Genomic DNA, 27,528 nt, shown 5'->3' with positions numbered 1-27,528 from the left:
AATTATCCTCCACATGAGGGAGAGAAATTAGAAAATATATTATAGATATGTGGGTTTTTAGTAACAGAATTACAAGTTACAAGGCAATGTTTCTTAAACTTTCTTAAACTAAATAATTTCTCCAAAACTAAATATGTGTTTATATTAGTTGGCAGGGGTCTTCAGTTCAATATTAATGTGTTTGATGTATTTCGAATAACTTTTAAGACTTTTTCTGGTAGATGTCGAAGACCCCTTTTCCATATATTGTACCAAAATTCAAAAGGCACTCGCACATCTGAGCTATCTTTGTTGCAGGTTCATGGTCACAGTTGAACAAGATGAGAAAAAATCAGAAGCCTGCACACTGCTCGTGATCATATCACTGCTCTTTAATAAGCTTTATATATCAGACTCCAGGCCTTCATCAGAGCTTTTGTGAGTAAAAAAAAAAGAAGAGCACCCTTGTGTAGACATAGCTCCACCCACATCCGTACCATGCTTCGAATGGGTTTGGAGTCGATGGAGAATAAGTAAGTGTTACCAAATATAACAATGTGAATTTTATAAATATTCTACTAGTGTACATAAAATGTATTAAACATGTCCGTAAAACCACAATGACGACATCGAACCACCAAGCAAGTTTTCATAAATCATTGGGTACAACGCAAGAAAAAGGTCAGAGTAATTTGAAATGGGGGCATTCATTCATGTGTTAACTAACCTCCAAATGAGCTTCAATGCCATACAACACTCCTTCCGTGGCTTCCAACTGCTCTTAAACGATAGTAAAACCAAATGCATGCTTTTCAACCGTTCGCTGCCCACACCCGCCCGCCCGACTAGCATCACCACCCTGGAGGGTTCTGACCTAGAATATGTGGACAACTACAAATACCTAGGTGTCTGGCTAGACTGTAAACTCTCCATCCAGACTCATATTAAACATCTCCAATCCAAAATCAAATCTAGAATTGGCTTTCTATTTCACAACAAAGCCTCCTTCACTCACGCCGCCAAACTTACCCTAGTAAAACTGACTATCCTACCGATCCTCGACTTCAGCGATGTCATCTACAAAATAACTTCCAATACTCTACTCAGCAAACTGGATGCAGTCTATCACAGCGCCATCTGTTTTGTTACCAAAGCCACTTATAGCACCCACCATTACGACCTGTATGCTCTAGTCGGCTGGCCCTCGCTACATATTCGTCGCCAGATCCACTGGCTCCAGGTCATCTGTAAGTCTATGCTAGGTAAAGCTCCGCCTTATCTCAGCTCACTGGTCACGATAACAACACCCACCCGTAGCACGTGCTCCAACAGGTATATCTCACTGGTCATCCCCAAAGCCAACACCTCCTTTGGCCGCCTTTCCTTCCAGTTCTCTGCTGCCAGTGACTGGAATGAATTACAAAAATCACTGAAGCTGGAGAATTACATTTCCCTCACTAACTTTAAACATCAGCTATCTGAGCAGCTAACCGATCACTGCAGCTGTACATAGTCCATCTGTAAATAGCCCACCCAATCTACCTACCTCATCCCCATATTATTTTTATCAATACAGTGTTAATCTGCTAAATTGTAATGAATTAAATTCTAATTACTATGGCCTATTTATTGCCTTCCTCCTCACGTCATTTGCACACACTGTATATAGACTTTCTTTTTTTCCTATTGAGTTATTGACTCTATGCTTGTTTATTCCATGTGTAACTGTGTTGTTGTTTGTGTCGCACTGCTTTGCTTTGTCTTAGCCAGGTCGCAGTTGTAAATGAGAACTTGTTCTCAACTAACCTACCTGGTTAAATAAAGGTGAAAAAAAAAGAAAAAAAAGAATGTTCCCATTTACAACATAACATAGCATTTCATCATTAAGACCTTCAGGAAAGAATGTCTGGAGGGTGAACATCCCAAAACATTCTCTTTTGTTCAGAGTATTATTTATATCACCTCCCCTGCCTGATATCATAACTTTCTTCATGCCACAAAATCTAAAAAGGTAGAAATGTCACGTTTTTGGTCATTAAAATGTACTGCAATTGTATAATCGCTGTCATTTCTCCTGATTGAACTTTAATGTTCACTAATTCTCTGCTTGAAAGAACAAGAGGCTTTACCTACATACCACAGCCCACATGGACATTTAATCATGTAAATAACATGGGTGGTAGAGCACGTAATAATGTAATTAATTTGGAAACGTTTTCCTGTATGTGGGTGGCAGATATATTCACACTTCATCATGTTGTTACACTGTGCGCAACCTCTGCATTTATAGCTACCATTCGGAAGAGGGCAAAAAAGAGCCTGGCTAATTGGCATGGACCAATTTTATTTCTTTTTTTACCATATATTTGACCAGAAATCAAAGCCTTTGCTTATATTAAATTTTTAAGATGGAAAATGGCTGTATATATGTCACAATGTAAACAATAATAATAGACTCTTAGCTTTCATTTGACACACAATTTGACATGCTCCTATGAACTTTGTACTCATGGGTCCTTTTACATGGAAATGCCCTAAAGTAAAATCAGTGGTGGAAAAAGTACCCAATTGTCCTACTTGAGTAAAAGTACAGATACCTTCATAGAAAATGACTCAAGTAAAAGTGAAAGTTACCCAGTAAAATACTACTTGAGTAAAAGTCTAAAAGTATTTGGTTTTAAATATACTTAAGTATTAAAAGTACATATAATTGCTCAAATATACTTCAGTATCAAAAGCAAAAGTACAAGTATAAATAATTTCAAATTCCTTATTTTAAGCAAAACAGATGGCCAGGTACACACTCCAACACTCAGACACCATTTACAAACAAAGTATGTGTTTAGTGAGTCCGCCAGATCAGAGGCAGTAGGGATGACTAGGGATGTTCTCTTGAAAAGGTTGTGAATTAGACCATTTTCCTGTCGTGCTAAGAATTCTAAATGTAATTAGTACTTTTCAGGTTCAGGGAAAATGTAGGAAGTAAAAAAGTACATAATTTGCTTTAGGAATGTAGTGAAATAATAGTTGTCAAAAATATCAAAAGTAAAGTACAGATACCCCAAAAAACAACTTAAGTAGAACTTTAAAGTATTTTTACTTAAGTACTTTACACCACTAGATAAAATGGATTGAGTTGAATTATTATGGTAAAGTTGTTGAGTTAGTGCCATTCAGGATAATGATCAATTGTAGCTGACTTTCATTTCTTCCGGTCTGTAAAACAAGATTTTTAAAAATAAAATTGTATACAATGCACTCCAGTTATGTATCAACCAAGCCTACAAAGTGTTATATTGTCAGTGAATAGAACATTCAGAATTACTCACATTTTCATGTGGTAAGGGCAGGAGTCCATTTCCCTTCCAGGCCACATGTGATGGTGCCTGGTCCATCCATCACCATGCCCCTATCACAGACAAATGCCACAGAGTCACCAAACTTAAGAGACATTCTTGCTCCTCTTGTCAATTGAGCATTTAAATGACAACATACGTTTTCATTCTATTGTTTTTAAAGGGGATGAGCGGTTTGTTCCCTAACATTACTCTCGGGGCCAAGTTCTCAACACCTAAGGGGTGTTCCTAGTTTGCTAAAAAACATTGCAAAATAGTGCAGCTGGAGAAGCTATAGACTTGAAAAGGATTTGGAACCTTTGCACTCTGGAGGTGGATCACTCCATGTCCCATCTTTGGTACAGTAGATCTCTCTCGCTCCAATCAGTTTCCCTACGCGACATCGATAGCCAATCACAGTGCTGTACAAGTAAGGTGGTTCCAAATAGCCATTTGTTACTCCATTTACCACCGTAGGAGGTTCAGCACACTGCACAGCTGAAAGACACACATTTACATGATTTTACATGACTACATTACAACAATTTAGAAAATATTATGGTGACAGTATTGGAAGTTCAGGGATGTTATAAACTAAAACAATGATACCTAAAGCAATTTACCTATGACCCAGATACTGTGTGGTGCAATAGGGCGATTCGGTTCCACGCCAGCGAGAGCAGAATAATATTTTGGTATCTCAGACTGTTCTGGCAAATCTCACATAAAAACTTCATTAGGAGGAAGGATGCTTGAAAAGCTTTTTCCATTTGTATCACATACCATTTTTGAGAAAATCCTGATGAAAGTGGACATTTTAGGCCCTTTTTGGAGCTATACATGCCTCCTGTAAGGCCCTATGATCTGTGAACCGTACACAATACAGACAACATCTTGGTGTCATTATACTCCTTATAGTGTTCTCTAAAATATGGAGTATGTCTACATTCTGAAATACACATTCTCACATTAATTTATTCAACATTTTGCTTATTTGTAGACATATTGTTTGTAACAATATACTCTTCAAACATGTCAAATTTCTAGAATGGTCTCTCTGGTACTTTTAATGACATGACCCATTTTATACATAGAAATGTATATTATAGGTAATTAACCAATCACAGCCCTCCTTTAGGATTGCACATTCAGCAAGTCACCAGCAGAGGGAATTTCCCATTCACTGTGTTGATGGTGCTCATAAAATGTATAATACCTTCAGAATTAGCAGAGCGCCAACTCTGGAAATTGTATGTATATACTTGTACAGTATATATTGTTACAAATAATATGTCTTAAAATGAACAAAATCAAAAAGAGTAGTTTTGAGATATTAATATTTCAATGTTGAATAAATTAATGTGAGAATGTGTATTTCAGAATGTAGACATACTCCATATTTTAGAGAACACTATAAGGAGTATAATGACACCAAGATGTTGTCTGTATTGTGTACGGTTCACAGATCATAGGGCCTTACAGGAGGCATGTATAGCTCCAAAAAGGGCCTAAAATGTCCACTTTCATCAGGATTTTCTCAAAATGACTTTGTGATACAATGAAGTTGCTATGTGAGAATTGGCAGGACAATCTGAGACAGCAAAAATATTCCCCGCTCCCGCTGGTGTGGAACCGCCCAGTAGCCTATGTAAAAAATGTATGTGACAGCCTACCTTCACAGACCGGAACACGCCCATCCCAGCCATCAGTCATGCAATTTCTTACATCCCGTCCAACCAGTTGATACCTGGTTAAAAAATGGGCACAAAAAGTGATTTAATCTGGCAATGCATCATTTTATTTGTACACTGTAACAATGAGGGTTAGGTAGCCTTGAGAGAAAATAGACATAGTAACAGAATACTTACCCCTCATTACAAACCCCTGTAGCTGTATCCCCAAACTGTACACCGGTATAAATGAAATCACCATAAGAGATCTCTCCAGCAGATCCACATGATTTGCCTTTGGACAAGAAACTTTCACAATACATTTTTTGGGAAAGAACAAAATACACAAACCTTCACTCCCACAGAGTGATATAATATAGACTAGCTATGGATCTGCTGCCACCTAATGGTTCAACAAGATAAGTGCAACCTCCTTAACACGCTACCTATGAGACAGAGCAGTTGCATTTTGTTGCATGTTCTTTATGTACTATATACTGTTTATATACATTTAATATATTCTGAACATCATTAATACTTCTCCTTATGGGTTCTTACGTTCACATCTCAGAGTTACTGGCGTCCACTTCCCACTGACACAGGTACTATAGTAAGCGCCTCCTGCTCTCACGTATCCCAAGGCACAACTGTAACGAACCCGTTCACCAGGACCAAAGTCTGTCTGTGTTATATAGCGGTCAGAAAGGTGTGCGTTGGGGAGGTACGGTGGCCCTCTACATCTGCCTAAAGGAAAGGGAGATGGACCATTTTGACAAAAGATAGAAAGTACATCTAGTATAATACCAATGCATCATAACATGTATTATATTTTTCAATGATCAAAGAGAGAGATCTTGGATGGTGTTATGTTTACCATCAGGCTTGGAGCTTTGAGTTATATCAGAGGAATGACAGAGTGGGAGCTGGGGCTGCCACTGGCCATCTGGTCCACAGGTAAGCTGCTGGGCTCCAGTCAGGAGGAAACCCTCAGAGCAGGTGAAGGTCACTGAGTCTCCGACCCTGTACACTGAGTCAGCCTCACTCAGCTTCACACCGTTGGCCACAGAAGGATCAGGGCAGATCACTTCTGCTGGAACCACTTGTGGTTTACCTCCTACTATAATGAGGACATTTAAAATGTTAGTGGTTTTGTTTAATTCATTGTTGCATCAATAATGACAACTGTTAATGTGGCTCATTTTGGAGATGCCTCCATGGAGACAATGAGCTTATGCTTTGGTTAAAAGCATTGCAGTACAGTAGATAGGACATTAGCCATGCTGTAGTAGCCTAAAGAAACATTTGTTTATGTGATATTATCATGCTTTTGAGATAATGGGACAACTACGGACTGAATGTCCAAGGCCAACATGGTCAAGTGTCAACAGGAGTATCTTGGTGTGTGGTGCCTACAATCTCTTAGACAAGTACAGGGTCATGCCAGTCTGGTATTTCATACAGCAGGGCCTACTACATTGATTAGGAGGTGTGTTATGTATCCTACTTAGAAAGGGATAGATCTTATTGCTGCATATTACTGTAAGATTGGTCATTGAATGTTGCACACCTTCACAAGTGGGAATCTCTCCACTCCAGCCAGACTCTTTACACATTCTGTATTCCATCCCCTTCAGTGTAAACCTGTTCCAATATCACAGAGAGGATGAAAACAAATCTCAGGCTATAGGCCTATTTCATTACATTCAAGACACTTCCCACTGGCCACGGATGTCAGTTCAATGTCTAGTTATTATAACATTTGGTTGAGTTTTCAACTAATGTGAATTCAACGTGAAAACAACAAAAAATGTCACTACTTCATTTAGTTTAAAAGTTAGGTGAAAAAAAAGATGAAATGCCCTTCTAGATGACTTTTTGCAAATCCAATCAGTTTTCCACGTTGATTCAAAATCATCACATAGATTTTGGGGGTTAAAATGATGTGGAAAACACATTGATCGAGTCAGTTTTTGTCCAGTGGGATACTTACCCCTCATTGCACACTGCATATGCCTTGTCCCTGAACGAAGCCCCTGTGTAATCATAGTGTCCATTGAACAACTCCCCAGCAGATCCACATGTTTTCTCTAAGGAGAGGACACATTCAAAAACAGCAGAGCAGTCAGGGAACGAATCCAGGGTGGATGCGCCAAACTCAACATAAAGACTCATAGAGAGAGGTGTTTAGACAGCGACACTGCAGCCCTCAACGACTGAAGAGAATATACATTCAACTTCCCAAATTTCCTCTCTTTGCAACCAGCAGAGTAGTGTCAAATGATAGCTCCTTGCCACAAAAGTCTCATCCCACACATCACAGACTCAGACAGAGAGACACTTATCATAACCATAATGATATGATGACATGACATTCATTGAACCAGTGTTATGCACAACAACAATACACTGAGCTAAATGCTTAGCTGTAGCCTATTACTTACTTTCACACTTCATGGATAACATTGTCCATTTTCCAGCTTCACACATGATAGAACGAATGCCTTTGTACCGAGTGTAGCCCTCAGCACATCTGTAGAGGACTTTCGCTCCTTCGCTGAATATGTTTTTCTGTCTCAGGTATTTGTCCCTGACTTGCATGTGTGGAAAGGACGGCGGCGTACCACATTTCGATGGAACTTCAGCTGTTTACAAACAAATGAGCCACACCAGAGAGGTAAAGAAGAATCAGAATCAATCAAGAGTTAGCTAACGTTGTTACATTTTTTTTTTAAATAACTATTGACTTTCTGCTTCATTAAGAAATAAACTTTGATGTGTTTTTTGGTTGTTGAGACAATTACACCATGTCAATTCCAAGCTTATCTTTCTAAAAAAAAATGACAAAGTTATTTCAATATATTTAGGCAAGTTAGCTGGTTAACTCATTTATCCTGCTTTGTAGTACTCATCAACAGAGGCAATTTCAATCACCGCATTAATAAAGATTAATAACAATTCTAGAAATTACATTGTCGGTGTTGTGCAATGTTATGTTTGCGAATATAATAATCTTACCTGAGGGATGTATGGCAATTGATAAAAAGAACATGATTTTGTATCCCAGATTCATCATTTCATCCACGTTTATTGTGCATTCGGATCTGTAGGCCTACCCGTTGAAATGTTATTGTGCTTAATAAAATACTATCTAGAGTAGGCTGTATTTTATAGTTGGAGGGTGGAGTAGACATGTAATTAGGCTTATTTCTATTCAGATGTTTATTTACGTCAGCTACTTAGGCTTTACTCACGGGGCGTGTTCGTTTTGCATGGCCTGGTGCCCCGGGTGGGCGGAATTTGCACATTTTAGACCATTCCATTGGCCTTAAGTGTAATCTCCACCCAACTGGGTCACTGGGCCATGCTAAACAAACTGGCCCATTAGTAAGCTACATTGTTTAGCCTACAACCTGTGTTTTCCTACTGATATTTGTAAATCATGTATGATAAGTGGCCTAAGATGCACTCCAAAATAGGAGTGAGTCAAAGTTGATATGTTTTACATATCAAATTTCTTCCTGAAATTCTAGTTGCACATGTCTGTTAAGATAAGAGTGGAACGCTCTATGGCCCATTTCCCTTTGGGGACAAATCTAAGGGCCAAATACATAGGACCAAGATTGAAAAAAAAAAGCTTGACAGAACATGATTTGTTTACACTAGCATTGTCTGCCTCTTCACTGATTTCCCCTCCACTCTTGATCCTCCAATTTCACCCACATTTCTGCTCTAGCCTGTATTCATGTTGCAGAGCAAATCCACAGAGAGAAACACTCCCATTTTAGTAAGATTATACAATTCTAACTTCTGCACACAAAATGCAGTGAGGCAAGATCATGCCACTGAACTTGTAGTGGGAGCACTAGTTTACCACACCCTCTGTTCTATACATGCTTTGGACAGACAAAATATGTTTCCTATGATGGTAGTTAAACTGGCAGGGCAACCCAGTTTCCACCCAACCCAGTTCCCATAAAACTTCTTATTATCAAAACATAATTAATAAAAGTCTAGCTTGTCAACTTGTTTACTGTCCCCAATTGTATTTGTATAAAACTGAACTACACTGAACAAAACTATAAACACAACATGTAAAGGGTTGGTGCCATGTTTCATGACCTGAAATAAATGATCCCAGAAATGTTCCAAACACACAAAAACCTTACTTCTCTCAAATGTTGCGCAAAAATGTGTTTACATCCCGGTTAGTGAGCATTTCTCCTTTGACAAAATAACCCATCCACCTGACAGGTGTGGCATATAAAGAAACGGATTAAACAGCATGATCTTTACACAGTTGCACCTTGTACTGGGAACAATAAAAAGGCCACAATGCCAAAGATGTTTCAAGTTTTGAGGGAGCATGCAATTGCCATGCTGACAGCAGGAATGTCCACCATAGCTGTTGCCAGAGAATTGATTGTTAATTTCTCTACCATACGCTGCCTCCAACGTCATTTTTGTGAATTTGGCAATATGTCCAACTGGCCTCACACCCCAAGACCACGTGGAACCACGCCAGCCCAGGACCTCCAGAGCTGGCTTCTTCACCTGCGGGATGGCTGATGAAACTGTGTTTGCACAACTGAAGAATTTCTGCACAAACTGTCAGAAATCATCTCAGAGAAGCTCATCTGCGAGCTTGTCGTCCTCACCGGTGTCTTGAAATTCTGCGTTGTGAACGACTTGTGGGCAAAAGCTCACCTTCGATGGCCACTGGCACGCTGGAGAAGTGTGTTCTTAAGATGAATCCTGGTTTCAACTGTACAAGGTAGATGGCATTGTGTTGTGTGGTTGAGCGGTTTTCTGATGTCAATGTTGTGAACAGAGTGCCCCATGGTGGCGGTAAGGCATAAGCTACGGACAACGAACACAATGGCATTTTATCTATGGCAAATTGAACGCACAGCAATACCGTGACCAGATCCTGGAGGCCCATTGTCGTGCCATTCATCCACTGCCATCACCGTGACCAGATCCTGAGGCCCATTGTCGTGCCATTCATCCACTGCCATCACCTCATCTTTCAGCATGATAATGCACAGACCCATGTCGCAAGGACCTGTACACCATTCCTGGAAGCTGAAACTGTCCCAGTTCTTCCATGGCCTGCATATTCACCAGACATGACACCCATTGAGCATGTCTGGGATGCTCTGGATCAACGTGTACAACAACATGTTCCAGTCCTTGCCAATATCCAGCAACTTCGCACAGCCATTAAGAGGAATGGGACAAAATTCCACATGCCACAATCAACAGCCTGATCAACTCTATGCGAAGGAGATGTCACGCTGCATGAGGTAAATGGTGGCCACACCAGATACTGACTGGTTTTCTGATCTACGCCCCTAGCCTTTAAACATTTATTTTTATTTTTTTAAAGGCATCTGTGACCAACAGATCCATATCTGTACTCCCAGTCATGTGAAATCCATAGATTAGGGCCTAAATCATTTATTTTAATGGACTGATTTCCTTATATGAACTGTAACTCAGTAAAATCTTTGTTGCGTTTATATTTTTGTTCAGTGCATTTGTGTAGACTAGCCATGTTATCAACATTTAATTACTGATGAACCACTCATCCAAGGACAGGATGCCTATAGGCGGAGTACTGATTTATTTTGGTCCTCGGTCTGTCATTGGTTTATAGCAGGGGTGTCAAACTAATTCCATGGATGGCCTAGTGTCTGCTGACTTTTGTTTTTTCCTTTCAATTAAGACATAGACAACCAGGTGAGGAGAGTTCCTTACTAATTAGTGACCTTAATTCATCAATCAAGTACAAGGGAGGAGCGAAAACCCACAGACACTCGGCCCTCCGTGGAATGAGTTTGACACATTTATAGAAAGCACCATTTAAGTTCCCTACACATCAGAAAACCCAACAATTTATTATTTATATTCCAACTATAGTTCAGAATTGTCCTAATTTATAAATACAGTAATACAAGTTTATATATGACTCATAAGGTTTCATTACAATGTCTCCACACCTTAAAGTGTTGTTGGTTTAGGTAAATGGTTGCCTCGAGTGTAGTACAATGCAGTCTTGCGAAAGATGCCCACTGATACACAAACAAGGCTGTGAAAGCGGTAATGCGTGACAAGGACATTACTGCGTCCAATAACAGAAATGAAAAAAAATAATATAGTCAAAGGAGGCACCCCTGCTGATTGAACCAAATAAATACTTCCTGTGAGAATAATGTACTGTATGCTTCAGTAGTTCATGCTATACACAGACACTGAAGTTTCAGATGGTAGTATAACAATGAACCAACCCATCTCCCTATGACACACCAGTCTGGAAACATTTGAACATCACCAATCCCCTGCTGCCACCTTCCCTTTATGTCCTTGAGACACTTATTGCATTAGTCCTCTTTCACAGATACTGTTGGTCAAATATGAAAAGATTGAGTCATCTAGGTTATTATTCCCAGGAAGCCACTCCCAGTCTTGCCCCATAGCCAGGGTTCTGCCACAGGCTTTCCCTGGCTTGAGAGAGACAGGGAGTTGTAGTGGAAACATCTAAACAGGATGACACCTCCCAATGAGCTCAATACATCTGGCCACATTATGTACCAGAGAACCAAGTCAAGTCAAACTGCCATGAGCAAGACGTTCTGACAGAGTACAACATAATTTCTTCAATAATTTACACTTACATCAGATAATTCTAGTGATCTAAAAATATCTTACAGCATCATACCATTATATAATTCAGTATGTTGTAGTCTTACAGGCTACTGACTGACTGCCTATATAATAACATTGTCTTGTAACAGCCACAAAAGTAATGTTGCTAAACACCGGCACAGAAGCACTTTAGAGCAGCATTGAATTTAACATTATCAATGTGGCAGTAATAAACAAGATGCACATGGTTGGACACAATCAGTGAACTGTAAGTATGAAAGTACCCATCTTCGATTACACTGTGCTTTTTCAAATGTCAGTATAGCACATTTAAGAATAAATATTCCAAAATGTTGATGGCATGGCATGTTGACTGTAACTACAGTAGTACTGTCTAAAAAATATTTGCCCCCTTAAATCATGTTGCCATTTTAGCTGAGGACATGCAATTGATACATTGATAATGCAAAGACATGGGTGTTTCATAACATGGCCATGAATATGTGACAGAATTGCAGTGTGAAATGTGAACTCTATACACACACAGTAATGTAACATGTAAAAGTAACATGTGACTAACTAATAACATTAACTCTTAAGCCAAAATGCTAAATCCTGTATGATGGTCTTTCAGCATTTGTACTCTCACTGAGGAAACAAGGCTGGTCAAGTATGAGAATGTTCAAAAGAGATGATATTCAACTATCCAATTAAAGGGGTACATATACTGAACAAAAATATAAAAAGACAACATGTAAAAGTGTTGGTCCTATGTTTCATGAGCTGAAATAAAAGATCCCAGAAATGTTCCATACGCACAAAAATATATTTCTCAAATGATGTAAACAAATTTATGCACATCTCTGTTAGTGAGCATTTCTCATTTGCCAAGACAATCCATCCACCTGATGGGTGTGGCATGTCAAGAAGCTGATTAAACAGCATGCTCATTACACAGGTGCACCTTGTGCTGGGGACAACAAAAGATCACTAAAATGTGCAGTTGTGTCACACAACACAATGCCACATATGTCTCAAGTTGAGGGAGCGTGCAATTGGCATGCTGATTGCAGGAATGCCCACCAGAACTGTTGCCAGAGAATCTAACGTTAATTTCTGAGGACTATTTATGTCTGTAATAAAGCCCTTTTGTGAGGAAAAGCTCATTCTGATTGGCTGGGCCTGGCTCCCAAGTGGGTGGGCTTATGCCCTTCCCAGGCCCCAATGGCTGCGACCTTGCCCAGTTATGTCAAATCCATAGATTAGGGCCTAATTTATTTATTTAAATGTATTAATTTCCTTATATGAGCTGTAACTCAGTTAAACCATTAAAATTGTTGCATGTTGCATTTAGATTTTTGTTCAGAATATATTATTCATAAGATCTTAAGTAATTGTTTATAAACTACATTGTAGAATTAAAGGATAATAATTTAAGGATAAGACAGTGTTTGTAGTCAGTGCTTTGTTTTTGATACATTTTTCAGTGTGGCAACCCTCTCCATTAGTTACAGTGTAAATTAAATACATTGTAATAGACAAATCACTGAATGTCTCAAATCTACTGAGACAAATAATCTCAAGGATGTCCTCTATTCAACATTCTAAAGTTCTGTTCACAATAAATTAAACGTTGACTGTTGATAAGTGTGTGTGCGCAAGGTCCTGTTTGTCTCAAATCATTTCGCTCTTCACCCACACACACACCATCTATCTAACAGATGGCAACAGAAATGGAACTGTAGAACAAATTCTGGCCACTACAACAACCACATTCCATACCTAATTTGCTGCTAAGACAGTGTGCTTGAACTCCTGCTGGACAATCAAATTGGTAAGGCTGGCATGGTATGAAGCAAGCCTGAGCAGACAGAGGGTACCTGGGTTCAAATAGTATTTGAAATAATAAAAAATAATTTAGCTGTGCTTTATAGCGCTTGCCTGTTGCAATGGAATCAGCGGAAAAGTCCCCAAAGTGCAAACACTACCCACCTGGCACTCCAGGCAAGCTAAAGCAAACACTACCCACCTGGCACTCCAGGCAAGCTAAAGCAAACACTACCCACCTGGCACTCCAGGCAAGCTAAAGCAAACACTAAAGGTATTTAACAAGATTTCTAAATTGTATTTGAACCCAGATCTGATGGCAGCGAAAATGTGGGGGAGTGGAGACACCCTTCTCAGTCCTCTTCAACTGTGGACAGCATCTTCTGCATCTCCTGGGCTGAAGCAGTTGAGAGACTCCTTTAAGAGGCAGAAGGAGGGGGAAACAGAGTGTTAAATCCATGCAAAGCTGTGCCAAGGCCAGGGGCCATCCTCATAGTTTGTTTTGACTGGCCTCTGCTACACTTGAGCTCAGACAGAGGAGAGTGAGGTCAATCACAAGACACAGCTTACTCTGTTTTTATAATAAGCTGTTTTTAGAAATTATCAACTTTTATGAGGCAAATGGGGAAACTAAAACTGCAGATTAAAAAAATAAATAAAAATGTAACCCTAAAAGCACCAACAGGGGTAAACGGTGAGGTCCTTCTGATCCTTCTGAAAATGTTAGGGCTTTGTCAAGCAACTAGTTACAGACAACAACAAAAAACTATTTAGCAAAATTTACATGTTAAAAAAAGATGAATGAAAAATATATTTTGTATAGTAGTGGTGTGCGGCGAAACTAAAAATGTGGACTCAATAATAAACTTTGTGACAAAAGCACAGAAGTAGATGTATGTATCCTGAAATTACAGTCATGGCCAAAAGTCTTGAGAATGACACAAATATTAATTTCCACAAAGTTTGCTGCTTCAGTGTCTGGATATTTTTGTCAGATGTTACTATGGAATACTGAAGTGTAATTACAAGCCTTTCATAAGTGTCAAAGGCTTTTATTGACAATTACATGAAGTTGATGCAAAGAGTCAATATTTGCAGTGTTGACCCTTCTTTTTCAAGACCTCTGCAATCCACCCTGGCATGCTGTCAATTAACTTCTGGGCCACATCTGATGGCAGCCTAGTCTTGCAGAATCAATGCTTGGAGTTTGTCAGAATTTGTGGGTTTTTGTTTGTCCACCCGCCTCTTGAGGATTGACCACAAGTTCTCAATGGGATTAAGGTCTGGGGAGTTTCCTGGCCATGGACCCAAAATATCGATGTTTTGTTCTCCGAGCCACTTAGTTATCACTTTTGGCTTATGGCAAGGTGAGCCATCATGCTGGAAAAGGCATCGTTCATCACCAAACTGTTCCTGGATGGTTGGGGGAAGTTGCTCTCGGAGGATGTGTTGGTACCATTCTTTATTCATGGCTGTGTTCTTAGGCAAAATTGTGAGTGAGCCCACTCCCTTGGCTGAGAAGCAACCCCAGACATGAATGGTCTCAGAATGCTTTACTGTTGGCATGACATAGGACTGATGGTAGCGCTCATCTTGTCTTCTCCGGACAAGCTTTTTTCCGGATGCCCCAAACAATCGGAAATGGGATTCATCAGAGAAAATTACTTTGCCCCAGTCCTCAGCAGTCCAATCCCTGTACCTTTTGCAGAATATCAGTCTGTCCTGCTGTTTTTCCTGGAGAGAAGTGGCTTCTTTGCTGCCCTTGACACCAGGCCATCCTCCAAAAGTGTTCGCCTCACTGTGCGTGCAGATGCACTCACACCAGCCTGCTGCCATTCCTGAGCAAGCTCAACTGTAGAAGACAGTCCTGGCGCTTGCTGGACTTTCTTGGGCGCCCTGAAGCCTTCTTCACAACAATTGAACCGCTCTCCTTGAAGTTCTAAATGATCCGATAAATGGTTGATTTAGATGCAATCTTGCTGGCAGCAATATCCTTGCCTGTGAAGCCTTTTTTGTGCAAAGCAATGATGACGGCACGTGTTTCCTTGCAGGTAACCATGATTGACAGAGGAAGCACAATGATTCCAATCACCTCCCTCCCTTTGAAGCTTCCAGTCTGTTATTCGAACTCAATCAGCATGACAGAGTGATCTCCAGCCTTGTAATCAACTCCAGTGCAGACTTGGCCTTGTGTTTAGGTTATTGTCCTGCTGAAAGGTGTATTCATCTCCCGGTGTCTGGTGGAAAGCAGACTGAACCAGGTTTTCCTCTAAGACTTTGCCTGTGCTTAGCTCCATTCTGTTTATTTTTTACCCTGAAAAACCCAGTCCTTAACAATTACAAGCATACCCATAACATGATGCAGCCACCACTACGCTTGAAAATATGGAGAGTGGTACTCAGTAATGTGTTGTATTAATTTTTTGCTGTATTACTTTAGTGCCTTGTTACAAACAGGATGCATGTTTTGCAATATTTTTAGTCTGTACAGGCTTCCTTTTTTTCACTGTCAATTAAGCGTCCTTCCTAACTCCAGCATCTGAGTGTATGACTGGGTGTATTGATACAACATCCAAAATGTAATAAGTTCACCATGCTCAAAGGGATATTCAGTGTCTGCTTTTCAAAAATGTGTACCCATCTACCAATAGGTGCCCTTCTTTTCGAGGCATTGGAATACCTCCCTGGTCTGTGGTTAAACCTGTGTTTGAAATTCACTGTTCGACTGAGGGACCTTAAAGATACTTGTATGTGTGGGGTACAGAGATGAGGTAGTTATTCAAAAATCATGCCAACCACTATTATTGCACACAGAGTGAGTACATACAACATATTACATGACTAGTTAAGCAAATTTCTACTCTTGGAACTTATAAAAAAGGGGTTGAATACCTATAGACTCAAGACATTTCAGCTTTTCAATTTTAATTAATTTGTTTAAAAAAAATGAAAAACATAATTCCACTCTGACATTATGGGGATATTGTGCTGGCAAGTAACAAAAAAAATATATAATTTTATCAATTTTTAAAGAATCTTGTTTCTCATGGTCCGAGTGTCCTTTAGGTGCCTTTTGGCAAACTCCAAGTGGGCTGTCATGTGCCTTTTACTGAGGAGTGGCTTCCGTCTGGGTCTGATTGGTGGAATGCTGCAGAGATGGTTGTCCTTCTGGAAGGTTCTCCCATCTCCACAGAGGAACTCTAGTGCCCCATCAAGAGTGACCATCGGATTCTTGGTCACCTCCCTGACCAAAGCCCTTCTCCCCCTGCTCAGGTTGGCCGGGTGGCCAGCTCTAGACCTGATATAGACAGTGTGTTCTTTTCCAAATCATGTCCAATCAATTATAATTACCACAGGTGGGCTCCAATCAAGTTGAAGAAACATCTGAAGGATTATCAATGGAAACAGGATCCACCTGAGCTCAATTGAGTATCATAGCAAAGGGTCTGAATACTTATGTACATTTTTATTTTTACTCGCTTTGTCATTATGGGGTATTGTATGTAGACTTTATTTAATCAATTTTAGAATAAGGCTGTAACGTAACAAAATATGGAAAAAGTCAAGGGGTCTGAGTACTTTCTTAATGCTTTCTAAAAGGCTGATGGCATCGGCGCCCACATTGCCCATATCGGTGGCCATCTTAGGTCATACCGGTATGTCAGATTAGCTCCAAATCACCAATTTCATAGCTTCTGAGTATCACAGAAATACAACACTTTGAATGAATAACAGACAAAATGTTCATAACATGTGGCTATGGATGAAATGCATCAAATTAACAACTTAAATTCAAAATATATTTTGAAACATTAAACAAATTGTGCATTTTGGCCCTTTGTTCCACGTCCCCCAACCAAACAATCATGTCCCGCATTTTATTAACAAATTCAAACACCACTAATTTAGAAAAAAAGGTTGATTTGTCCCATATTTCAGTCACACATTCCAACCGGTCTCTTGCAGTCATGTTGCGCTTACATATACAGTTGAAGTGGGAAGTTTACATACACTTAGGTTGGAGTCATTTAAACTTGTTTTTCAACCACTCCACAAAATTCTTGTTAACAAACTATAGATTTGGCAATTCAGTTAGGACATCTACTTTGTGCATGACAAGTAATATTTCCAACAATTGTTTACAGACAGATTATTTCCCTGTATCACAATTCCAGTGGGTCAGAGGTTTACATACACTAAATTGACTGTGCCTTTAAACAGCTTGGAAAATTCCAGAAAATGATGTAATGGCTTTAGGAGCTTCCGATAGGCTAATTGACATGATTTGAGTCAATTGGAGGTGTACCTGTGGATGCATTTCAAGGCCTACCTTTAAACTCAGTGCCTCTTTGCTTGACATTATTGGAAAATCAAAAGAAATCAGCCAAGACCTCAGAAAATAAATTGTAAACCTCCACAAGTCTGGTTCATCCCTTGGAGCAATTTCCAAATGCCTGAAGGTACCACGTTCATCTGTACAAACAATAATACGCAAGTATAAACACTGTGGGACCACGCAGCCGTCATACCGCTCAGGAAGGAGACGCGTTCTGTCTCCTAGAGATGAACGTACTTTGGTGCGAAAAGTGCAAATCAATCCCAGAACAACAGCAAAGGACCTTGTGAAGATGCTGGAGGAAACAGGTACAAAAGTATCTACATCCACAGTAAAACGAGTCCTATATCGACATAACCTGAAAGGCCGCTCAGCAAGGAAGAAGCCACTGCTCCAAAACCGCCATAAAAAAGCCAGTCTAAGGTTTGCAACTGCAAATGGGGACAAAGATAGTTTTTTTTGAGAAATGTCCTCTGGTCTGATGAAACAAAAATATAACTGTTTGGCCATAATGACCATTGTTATGTTTGGAGGAAAAAGGGGGAAACTTACAAGCCAAAGAATACAATCCCAAACGTGAAGCATATGGGGGTGGCAGCATCATGTTGTGGGGTGCTTTGCTGCAGGAGGAAAATTATGTGGATATATTGAAGCAACATCTCAAGACATCAGTCAGGAAGTTAAAGCTTGGTCGCCAATGGGTCTTCCTAATGGACAATGACCCCAAGCATACTTCCAAAGTTGTGGCAAAATGGCTTAAGGACAACAAAGTCAAGGTATTGGAGTGGCCATCGCAAAGCCCTGACCTCAATCCTATAGAACATTTGTGGCCAGAACTGAAAAAGCGTGTGCGAGCAAGGAGGCCTACAAGCCTGACTCAGTTACACCAGCTCTGTCAGGAGGAATGGGCCAAAATACACCCAACTTATTGTGGGAAGCTTGTGGAGGCTACCCAAAACGTTTGACCCAAGTTAAACAATTTAAAGGTAATGCAACCAAATACTAATTGAGTGTATGTAAACTTCTGACCCACTGGGAATGTGATTAAATAAATAAAAGCTGAAATAAATCACTATTATTCTGACATTTCACATTCTTACAATAAAGTGATGATCCTAACTGACCTAAGACAGGGAATTTTTACTAGAATTAAATGTCAGGAATTGTGAAAGTGAGTTTAAATATATTTGGCCAAGATGTATGTAAACTTCCGACTTCAACTGTATATATAATAAGGATGTTGTACTGGAGATGTTAAACACTTCTCCAAATCATTACTAAGATCTGATATTCTGCACAGACATAGGCCTATCGTCAACCAATAAAATTTCTCAAATACTTTCCAGCAAAATTTGAGCTAAACTTGGAGAGGACAGTTGCCTAACTACTTACAAAAATGTTGCTTCTGACGAAGTGCTACAAAAGTAAGTAAATAGCTGTGTTAGACTGAAATAAGGTAATTTGATCTAACTTGTGAGGCTCTACATGCTCATTAGTTGCTCATTTAACATATTTGCTGTATAGCCCCTTTGGAAAATGTAAATTTATTGTTGAAAATGTGAAGACAAAAACCATTTTTTTATGTGAATCACATTTATATGTGAATAACAACAGCATTGCCCCCAGTTTGGGAATATCTGCTCAAGTAGAATTCACTCTTCTCCTACTCAGGTGTTTTAACAGTTGATAATCAGATAGAATTGACATGCTGTACCAAAATGAACGAATGGCAGGTGTCAACACTATCGCGCATTAGATGACACATTCAGAGTACTACATTTCACATACTATAAAAACATATATGTTTTTTTTGCATACTATTTAGTACGCTAGTATGGGTATTCAGAAACACCCAGTGTCTTGGAAGATCACAATGATTAATTAGTATTCTACATAACCAAATTTAACAGCAAATCAAATCAAATCAAATTGTATTTGTCACATACACATGGTTAGCAGATGTTAATGCGAGTGTAGCGAAATGCAGCATAGTATAATGTTACTGTTTTACGATGGTTAGCTGAATAGACAAACAAATACATATACACGCTACTGTTCGAAAGTTTGGGGTCACTTAGAAATGTCCTTGTTTTTCTGTGAAGGGAGTAGCACACGGCGTTGTATGAGATCTCAGTTTCTTGGCAATTCCTCGCATGGAATAGCCTTCATTTCTCAGAACAATAATAGAGTGACAAGTTTCAGAGGAAAGTTATTTGTTTCTGGCCATTTTGAGCCTGTAATCCAACCCATAAAATGCTGATGCTCCAGATACTCAACTAGTCTAAAGGTGGCCAGTTGTATTGCTTCTTGAATCAGCACAACAGTTTTCAGCTGTGCTAACATAATTGTGAAAGGGTTTTCTAATGATCAATTAGCCTTTTAAAATGGATTATCTAACACAGCGTGCCATTGGAACACAGGAGTGAAGGTTGCTGATAATGGGCCTCTGTACGCCTATGTAGATTTTCCATAAAAAATCTGCCGTTTCGAGCGTCATTTACAACATTAACAATGTCTACACTGCATTTAGGATCAATTTGATGTTATTTTAATGGACAATTTTGTTTTGCTTTTCTTTCAAAAACAAGGACATTTCTAGGTGACCCCAAACTTTTGAACGACAGTGTATATTGTGGACAAAATACAAAGGCATTTGCCACTATGCAGAATATGCTTGTACTGAAACTAAATACAGGAAGAATAATTTGCTCAAATAAAAAATATTTGAAAATCAAATGAAGGGTTTACAGGTGTAGTTTGGACATTTAATCTGTAAAATTCTGGCAACATTTTTTATTTATGTAGTCGCCCCTCCCCCGCGATTTTCCGCAAAATCCTGCTGTTGGTCACCCTAAATTGTACAATAAATGTGTGATAATAAATAAATATCTGGTTATTTGGGGGAATTTGAATGTTTTACTGCTTGAAAGACAGTCTCTTTGCAATCATTACCAATTTGGGGTCAATAATAATAACCTCCGTTGGCGCCCCTTAAGCAAAAAATATGTTGGGTGCTTTTAGGGTTAAAAGGTAGAGTCAGTGATGCACATAGAGAGCAGAATCGGGCCGACTTCCGCAACAACTAAGACTGCGAAGCATGAGACAAAATAGTTTTGGTCCTGTAGCTATTGCCATGCAGCAGCGTGAAGCACACCCGTGCAGATACTCTGAGTGCATCATCGTCTTGCATTGTGTCTCCTGCAGTAACTGACGTTTATCCTACTGCTTGTGGAAAGGTCATATCACCGAGTCTCAGTTGAAGGACATAAGTAACATCATAAACATATTTAAAAGAGCGAGACATTCATACAGAAAGACAACACTAACTTGGCTTTGTGCCAACTCTGCTCCCTCAGGGTCCTCAAAGGACTGCATGCTGGGTAGAAAGGGGGCCAGGGGCCGTCGAGATTGAGGTAGGTTGCCAGCGCTGTAGAGGCGCGGTCGCTTCACCTGGTCGTGACTGGACAGCGGGGTAAAACTGTTCCTCCGTAGGAATGTGGCAGGAACGACGTCATTACGGACTTTATCCTGGTGAGACAAGATTAAGGAAAGAGAATCAGAAATGAGAGAAATAAAGTATGTTTCACTGTGTGTGTGCGTGCGCGTGTGCACACGCCTTGCTTGCTACACTTCTTGTGAAAACAATCCAGCTGGAACAAACAGAAGATTGAAGGCGCTTTGCGGTTCCTTTCCCAGACATGTTATTCTCCCTCCATTTAACAGGGCTATTCTCAGGAAAAGGCAGTGTGGTCATTTTTATGAGTGTGACGCCCACACCACCAGGGACATCTGGTTAACACACTGTACTGGGGACAGCACTGAGGTCTGTTCACACCAGAACTACAATCCCATCAGAAAATATTCATACCCCTTGACTTATTCCACAGTTTGCTGTGTTACAATTAAAACATGGATTAAAGATATGTTTTTTTCTCATCCATCTACACACAAAACCCTATAATGACAAAGTGAAAACAATTTTAGCAAATCTATTGTAAATAAAATACAGAAATATCTAATTTACATAAGTATTCACACCCCTGAGTGAATACTTTGTCGAAGCACCTTTCGCAGGGATTACAGCTGTGAGTCTTTCTGGTTAAGTCTAAGAGCTTTCCACACCTGGATTCCACACCTGGATTGTCCATTATTCTTTTCAACATTTTTCAAGCTTTGTCAAATTGGATATTGATCATTGCTTGACAACCATTTTCAGGTCTTGCTATAGATTTAAATAGATTTACAGAGTACCAGTCAAAAGTTTGGACACACCTACTCATTCAATTGTTTTTATTTTCTACAATGTAGAGTAATAGTGAAGACAACAAAACGAATGAAATAATGTTATATATATATATTCTTCAAAGTAGCAACCCTTTATCACAGCTTTGCACACTCTTGGCATTCTCTCAACCAGCTTCACCTGGAATGTCTTCCAGTCTTGAAGGAGTTACCACATATGCTGAGCACTTGTTGCCTGCTTTTCCTTCATTCTGCGGTCCAACTCATCCCAAACCATCTCAATTGGGTTGAGGTCCGGTGACTGTGGAGGCCAGGTCATTTGATGCAGCACTCCATCACTCTCCTTCTTGGTCAAATAGGCCTTACATAGCCTGGAGGTGTGGTGGGTCATTGTCCGGTTGAAAAACAAATTATAGTGGGACTAAGCGCAAACCAGATGGGATGGTGTGTCGCTACAGAATGCTGTGGTAGCCATGCTGGTTAAGTGTGCCTTGAATTCAAAATAACTCACTGATAGTGTCACTAGCAAAGAACCCCCACACCTCCTCCTCCATGCTTCTCGGTGGGAACCACACATGCTCAGCGTCTCACAAAGACACGGCGGTTGGAACCAAAAATCTAATTTGGACTCATCAGACAAAAGGACAGATTTTCACCTGTCTAATGTCCATTGCTCGTGTTTCTTTACTCCAAGCAAGTGTCTTCTTCTCATTGGTGTCCATTAGTAGTGGTTTCTTTGCAGCAATTCGACCATGAAGGCCTGATTCACGCAGTCTCCTATGAACAGTTGATGTTGAGATGTGTGTTACTTGAACTCTGAAGCATTTATTTGGGGTGCAATCTGCGGCTGGTAACTAATGAAATTATCCTCCTCAGCACAGGTAACTCTGAGCCAGTTTCATCATAGAGCTTGATGCTTTTTGCAACTGCACTTGAAGAAACTTTAAAAGTTCTTGACATTTTCCGGATTGACTGACCTTCATGTCTTAAAGCAATGATGGACTGTTGTTTCTCTTTGCTTATTTGAGCTGTTCTTGCCATAATATGGACTTGGTCTTTTACCAAATAGGGCAATCTTCTGTGTACCACCCCTACCATGTCACAACACAACTGATTGGCTCAAACGCATTAAGGAAATCAATTCCACAAATGAACTTTTAACAAGGCACACCTGTTAATTGAAATGCATTCCAGGTGACTAACTCATGAAGCTGGTTGAGAGAATGCCAAGAGTGTGCAAAGCTATCACCAAGGCAAAGGGTGGCTACTTTGAAGAATCTCAAATATATTTATTTGTTTAACACTTTGTTTGTTACCACATTCCATTAGTTATTTCATTGTGTTGATGTTTCCCTATTATTCTACAATGTAGAAAATAGTACAAATAAAGAAAAACTAACTGCCCATCAGGAACATTCATCGTCTTCTTGGTAAGCAGCTCGTTGTGTTTTAGGCGTTGTGTTTTAGGTTATTGTCCTGCTGCAAGCTGAATTCATCTCCTAGTTTCTGGTGGCATGCACATTAAACCAGGTTTTCCTCTAGGACTTTGTCTGTGCTTAGCTCCATTCAGTTTATTTTTTATCCTGAAAAACTCTCCAGTCCTTAACGACTACAAGCATACCCATAATATGATGCAGCCACCACTTTGCTTGAAAATATGGAGAGTGGTACTCAGTAATGTGTTATTGGATTTGCCTCAAACATAACACGTATTCAGGACAAAAAGTGAATTGCTTTCCCACATCTTGCAATATTACTTCAGTGCCTCGTTTAAAACAGGATGAATGTTTTGGAATATTTGTATTCTGTACAGGCGTCCTTCTTTTCACTCTGTAAATTAGGTTAGAATTGGAGAGTAACTACAATGTTGTTCATCCATCATCAGTTTGAGCCATTAAACTCTGTAACGGTTTTAAAAAGTTACTGTTAGCCTCATGATGAAATCCCTGAGCGGTTTCCTTCCCCTCCGGCTACTGAGTTAGAAAGGAAGCCTGTATCTTTGATGTGAATGGGTGTATTGCTAAACCATCCAAAGTGTAATTAATAACTTCACCATGCTCAAAGGGATATTCAATGTCTACTTTTTATTTAAAAAATTCACATCTGCCAATAGGTGCCCTTCTTTGCGAGGCAATGGAAAACCTCCCTGGTTTTTGTGGTCGAATGTGTGTTGAAATTCACTTCTCAACTGAGGGACCTTCGATAATTGTATGTGTGGGGTACAGAGATAAGGTAGTCATTAAAAAATAATGTTAAACACTATTATGCACACAGAATGAGTCTATATTGTGACTTGTTAAGCACATCTTTACAACTGAACTTATTTAGGCTTGTCATAACAAAAAGGGGAAAATACTTACTCAAGACATTTCATCTTTTCATGTTTAATTAATTTGTAAAAATGTCTAAAAACATAATTCCACTTTCACATTATGGGGTACTGTGTGTAGGCCAGTGACAAAAAAACAACTATTTAATCAATTTTAAATCCAGGCTGTAACAACAAAATGTGGAAAAAGTCAAGGGATGTGAATAATTTCTGTAGGTACTATACTGTATAACCAGAACAGAGGGAATCTCCTGATTAGATTACATTACATGAAATAGGCTGAGGGTGGAGAGGGTGTGCTGGCTTTTTATAAGAACAATTTCACTACAAAATAGAACACTTCAAACCACACCTCCACAGCTCAGCCAGATGGTAATGACTCGGCTGTTTACTGTCAAACTGACCCTTGAGGGAAAGTCTTCGGATCAGTGTTCAGAACTGGCTACATCCGTTACCGAGAGGGAAACAGTAAATAAACCTATGAAATTAAGAAGAACGCACAGTAGATTGAACAGAGATATGGCAAGGAGAGCAACTCACTAATGGCCTATCCCGGTGAGTGTTCACAGCCTTCACTTTCAGGTCAAACATGTCCACTTTGCAACCTGGCCGAGAGATGGAGAGAATAACAGTCCATGTTAACCTGAGAGAGGGAGGAGAAATATGTGGATTCTGAGACAGGGTAGTCTTGGATGAGATATCCTACCATAAGCCACAGGGGTGAGCTTTAGAACCGTGTGGAGGGGACACTTCAAGTAGGGCAGGTCATCTGTGCCAACAGAAACAAGAATGCCAATGACTTCACTTAGAACATTACACGTGAGATCTATGCATCATCTCAAGACAACTCAATCTTATGCATTTCAATGACACATGACAGTTAATGATACATATTTATTTTTCTGGGATTATATTTAGATTAGATGATATCATTACTCAATAGTTTGCATTACTTCCCTTTCATGACATCTGGGATCAGGCAGTGACAGACAGAGGTGCCCAATGCCCAGTCACAGACTTTACTAGCATTTAAAATGCTCTTTTAGGTACAAACCACTTTTGCTCCTGACTTGACAGACCTTTAAGAGGGCCATGTGACATTGTTTAGCCTCGACTAACCGGTGCCACCGCATATCGACTCTGTACCAGGACCCTCTGTATATAGCCTCACTATTGGTTACACAAAACATGCCGTTTAATTTTTTTTTTTCAATTGTTGGTTAAAGGCTTGTAAGTAAGCATTTCACTAAGTATTTGACACATACACATACAGTTTTATTTTACTTTTATTTCTGTCCTGTTTCATCCAGGATGAACATGAGCAAGTGTTTTTTCACTCAAAACAAGCAGCTGTAAATTAAGAGGAGTGTGTTTGTATCCTAGCCAAAGTAAATTAGTTTCCTAACACAGGGCTGTGTCTATATGCGAATCTCCATGTTTATATAAATGAGATTGTGTTTGTACCTGCACTCTTATCCAGGAAGTAGGCGAGCAGGCATCGCATGACAGCCTGGTGGCAGATGACCAGCACGTTGCCTTGTCTCTCCAGTTCCATGATGACCGGCTCTAACCTCTGCACTAGGTCCTGGTAGGACTATGGAGGGGGGAGGGACAAACTGAGCTCAATGACTTAGATGAATAGGCCAGATAGATCTCTGTAGAGAAGAAAGAAAGAATTACCTCTCCCCCTGGGTAGCGGTAGTGGTACTTGTCCTGGTCTCTCAAGGAAAACTCCTCAGGGTAGGTTTTCTCGATTATATCATAGGTCATCTCCTCACACACACCCTGAGACACAGAAATATGTCCTTTTAAAAGACAATCATGATTTAACAATGTAACCACTACCATGTTTTGTCTAGGGGTCATTAGTGCACTGTGGTACTGACTGCATCGATCTCGTTGAGTATCTTCCACTGCTCGTAGGGCACCCCAAGCTCCTCAGCAGTCTGGATGGTCCGTCTCAGCTGGCTGGTCCACACCTTTAGGTCCGACAGACCATGCTCCTCCACAAAACCCTTAAGCGCTCCAGCAAACTGAGGATTAGAATAGGCATAGTAGGTTTAATAGTGTACGTAAGAGGGAGATGTCATATAGTGATTAGGTGATTTAAGAACACCTTCCTAATATTGAGTTGCACCACCTTTTGCCCTCAGAACAGCCTAAATTTGTCAGGGCATGGACTCGATAAGGAGTTCCACAGGGATGTTAGTCCATGTTGACTCCAATGCTTCCCATAGTTGTGTCAAGTTGCTTGGATGCCCTTTGGGTGGTGGACCATTCTTGATACACACGGGAAACTGAAATCCATCAGCGTTGCAGTTCTTGTCACAAACCGGTGCGCCTGGCACCTACTACCACACCCCATTCAAAGCCACTTCAATCTTTTGTCTTGCCCATTTACCCTCAATGGCACACATACGCAGTCCATGTCTCAATTGCCCAAAGGCTTAAAAATCCTTCTTTAACCTGTTGGATCTCTAGGGGCGCTATTTCATTTTTGGATAAAAAACGTTCCCGTTTTAAGCGCGATATTTTGTCACGAAAAGATGCTCGACTATGCATATTCTTGACAGTTTTTGAAAGAAAACACTCTGAAGTTCACTCAGAATCTGCAAAGATATTGTCTGTAAGTGCCCCAGAACTCATTCTACAGGCGAAACCAAGATGATGCGTCAAGCAGGAAATGAGCAGAATCTCTGAAGCTCTGTTTTCCATTGTCTCCTTATATGGCTGTGATTGCGCAAGGAATGAGCCTACACTTTCTGTCGTTTCCCCAAGGTGTTTGCAGCATTGTGACGTATTTGTAGGCATATCATTGGAAGATTGACCATAAGAGACTACATTTTCCAAGTGTCCGCCTGGAGTCCTGCGTGGAATTCGGTGCGCAAACGCCAGCTGCTTGTACTTTTCCATTTGATTGAGGGGAGAAACCATGCTTCCACGAACGATATATCATTGAAGAGATATGTGAAAAACACCTTGAGGATTGATTCTAAACAACGTTTGTCATGTTTTCAGTCGATATTATGGAGTTAATTTGGAAAAAAAGTTCGCGTTTTGAGGACTGAATTTTCGGGTTTTTTTTGGTAGCCAAATGTGATGTACAAAACGGAGCTATTTCTAATACACAAAGAATCTTTTTTGGAAAAACTGAGCATCTGCTAT

General features: G+C 39.9%; 2 protein-coding genes across 4 annotated transcripts in view; both read right to left on the bottom strand.

Annotated features, from left to right (window-relative positions):
* Positions 1-350: 350 nt before the first annotated feature.
* Positions 351-8,119, bottom strand: LOC139417305 (complement receptor type 2-like). The gene is made up of 11 exons (XM_071166570.1): positions 8,000-8,119; positions 7,426-7,626; positions 6,975-7,071; positions 6,552-6,625; positions 5,859-6,101; positions 5,543-5,728; positions 5,183-5,279; positions 4,988-5,061; positions 3,633-3,812; positions 3,309-3,388; positions 351-3,195 (listed from the first exon to the last, which is right to left on the bottom strand). The coding sequence occupies exons 1-10, from the start codon at positions 8,055-8,057 to the stop codon at positions 3,378-3,380; spliced, it is 1,221 nt and encodes a 406-aa protein (XP_071022671.1). The 5' UTR covers positions 8,058-8,119; the 3' UTR covers positions 351-3,195; positions 3,309-3,377.
* A 2,740-nt stretch (positions 8,120-10,859) lies between these two features.
* Positions 10,860-27,528, bottom strand: part of LOC139416613 (6-phosphofructo-2-kinase/fructose-2,6-bisphosphatase 2-like) — a 37,033-nt gene continuing 20,364 nt past the window's right edge. Inside the window, exons 10-16 of one of the 3 annotated variants that reach the window (XM_071165481.1) lie at positions 26,250-26,396; positions 26,044-26,148; positions 25,828-25,957; positions 25,070-25,132; positions 24,904-24,968; positions 21,120-21,320; positions 10,860-13,873 (exon numbers count right to left, since the gene is read on the bottom strand). In XM_071165481.1, the coding sequence (XP_071021582.1) occupies positions 13,820-13,873; positions 21,120-21,320; positions 24,904-24,968; positions 25,070-25,132; positions 25,828-25,957; positions 26,044-26,148; positions 26,250-26,396 (765 nt within the window). In that variant the 3' untranslated portion in view covers positions 10,860-13,819. Of the gene's footprint in view, positions 13,874-20,926; positions 21,321-24,903; positions 24,969-25,069; positions 25,133-25,827; positions 25,958-26,043; positions 26,149-26,249; positions 26,397-27,528 lie in introns of those variants that run through there. The other 2 variants (XM_071165482.1, XM_071165480.1) reach the window with 2 other exon arrangements.

Source organism: Oncorhynchus clarkii, chromosome 9, assembly GCF_045791955.1.
Source record: "Oncorhynchus clarkii lewisi isolate Uvic-CL-2024 chromosome 9, UVic_Ocla_1.0, whole genome shotgun sequence".
Lineage (NCBI taxonomy): Eukaryota > Metazoa > Chordata > Actinopteri > Salmoniformes > Salmonidae > Oncorhynchus > Oncorhynchus clarkii.
The sequence above is the reverse complement of the archived record's forward strand: the minus strand, read 5'-3'. Positions and strand labels throughout refer to the sequence as shown.

What these genes read in the sequence shown, in the direction of transcription:
- LOC139417305 (XM_071166570.1), bottom strand. Translation starts at nt 8,057, where the DNA reads ATGATGAATCTGGGATACAAAATCATGTTCTTTTTATCAATTGCCATA. An exon ending in TCAAAGCTCCAAGCCTGATG is followed by an intron (nt 5,729 to 5,858) that starts GTAAACATAACA and finishes CCTTTCCTTTAG; the next exon opens with GCAGATGTAGAGGGCCACCG. An exon ending in ACAGGGGTTTGTAATGAGGG is followed by an intron (nt 5,062 to 5,182) that starts GTAAGTATTCTG and finishes TTTTTTAACCAG; the next exon opens with GTATCAACTGGTTGGACGGG.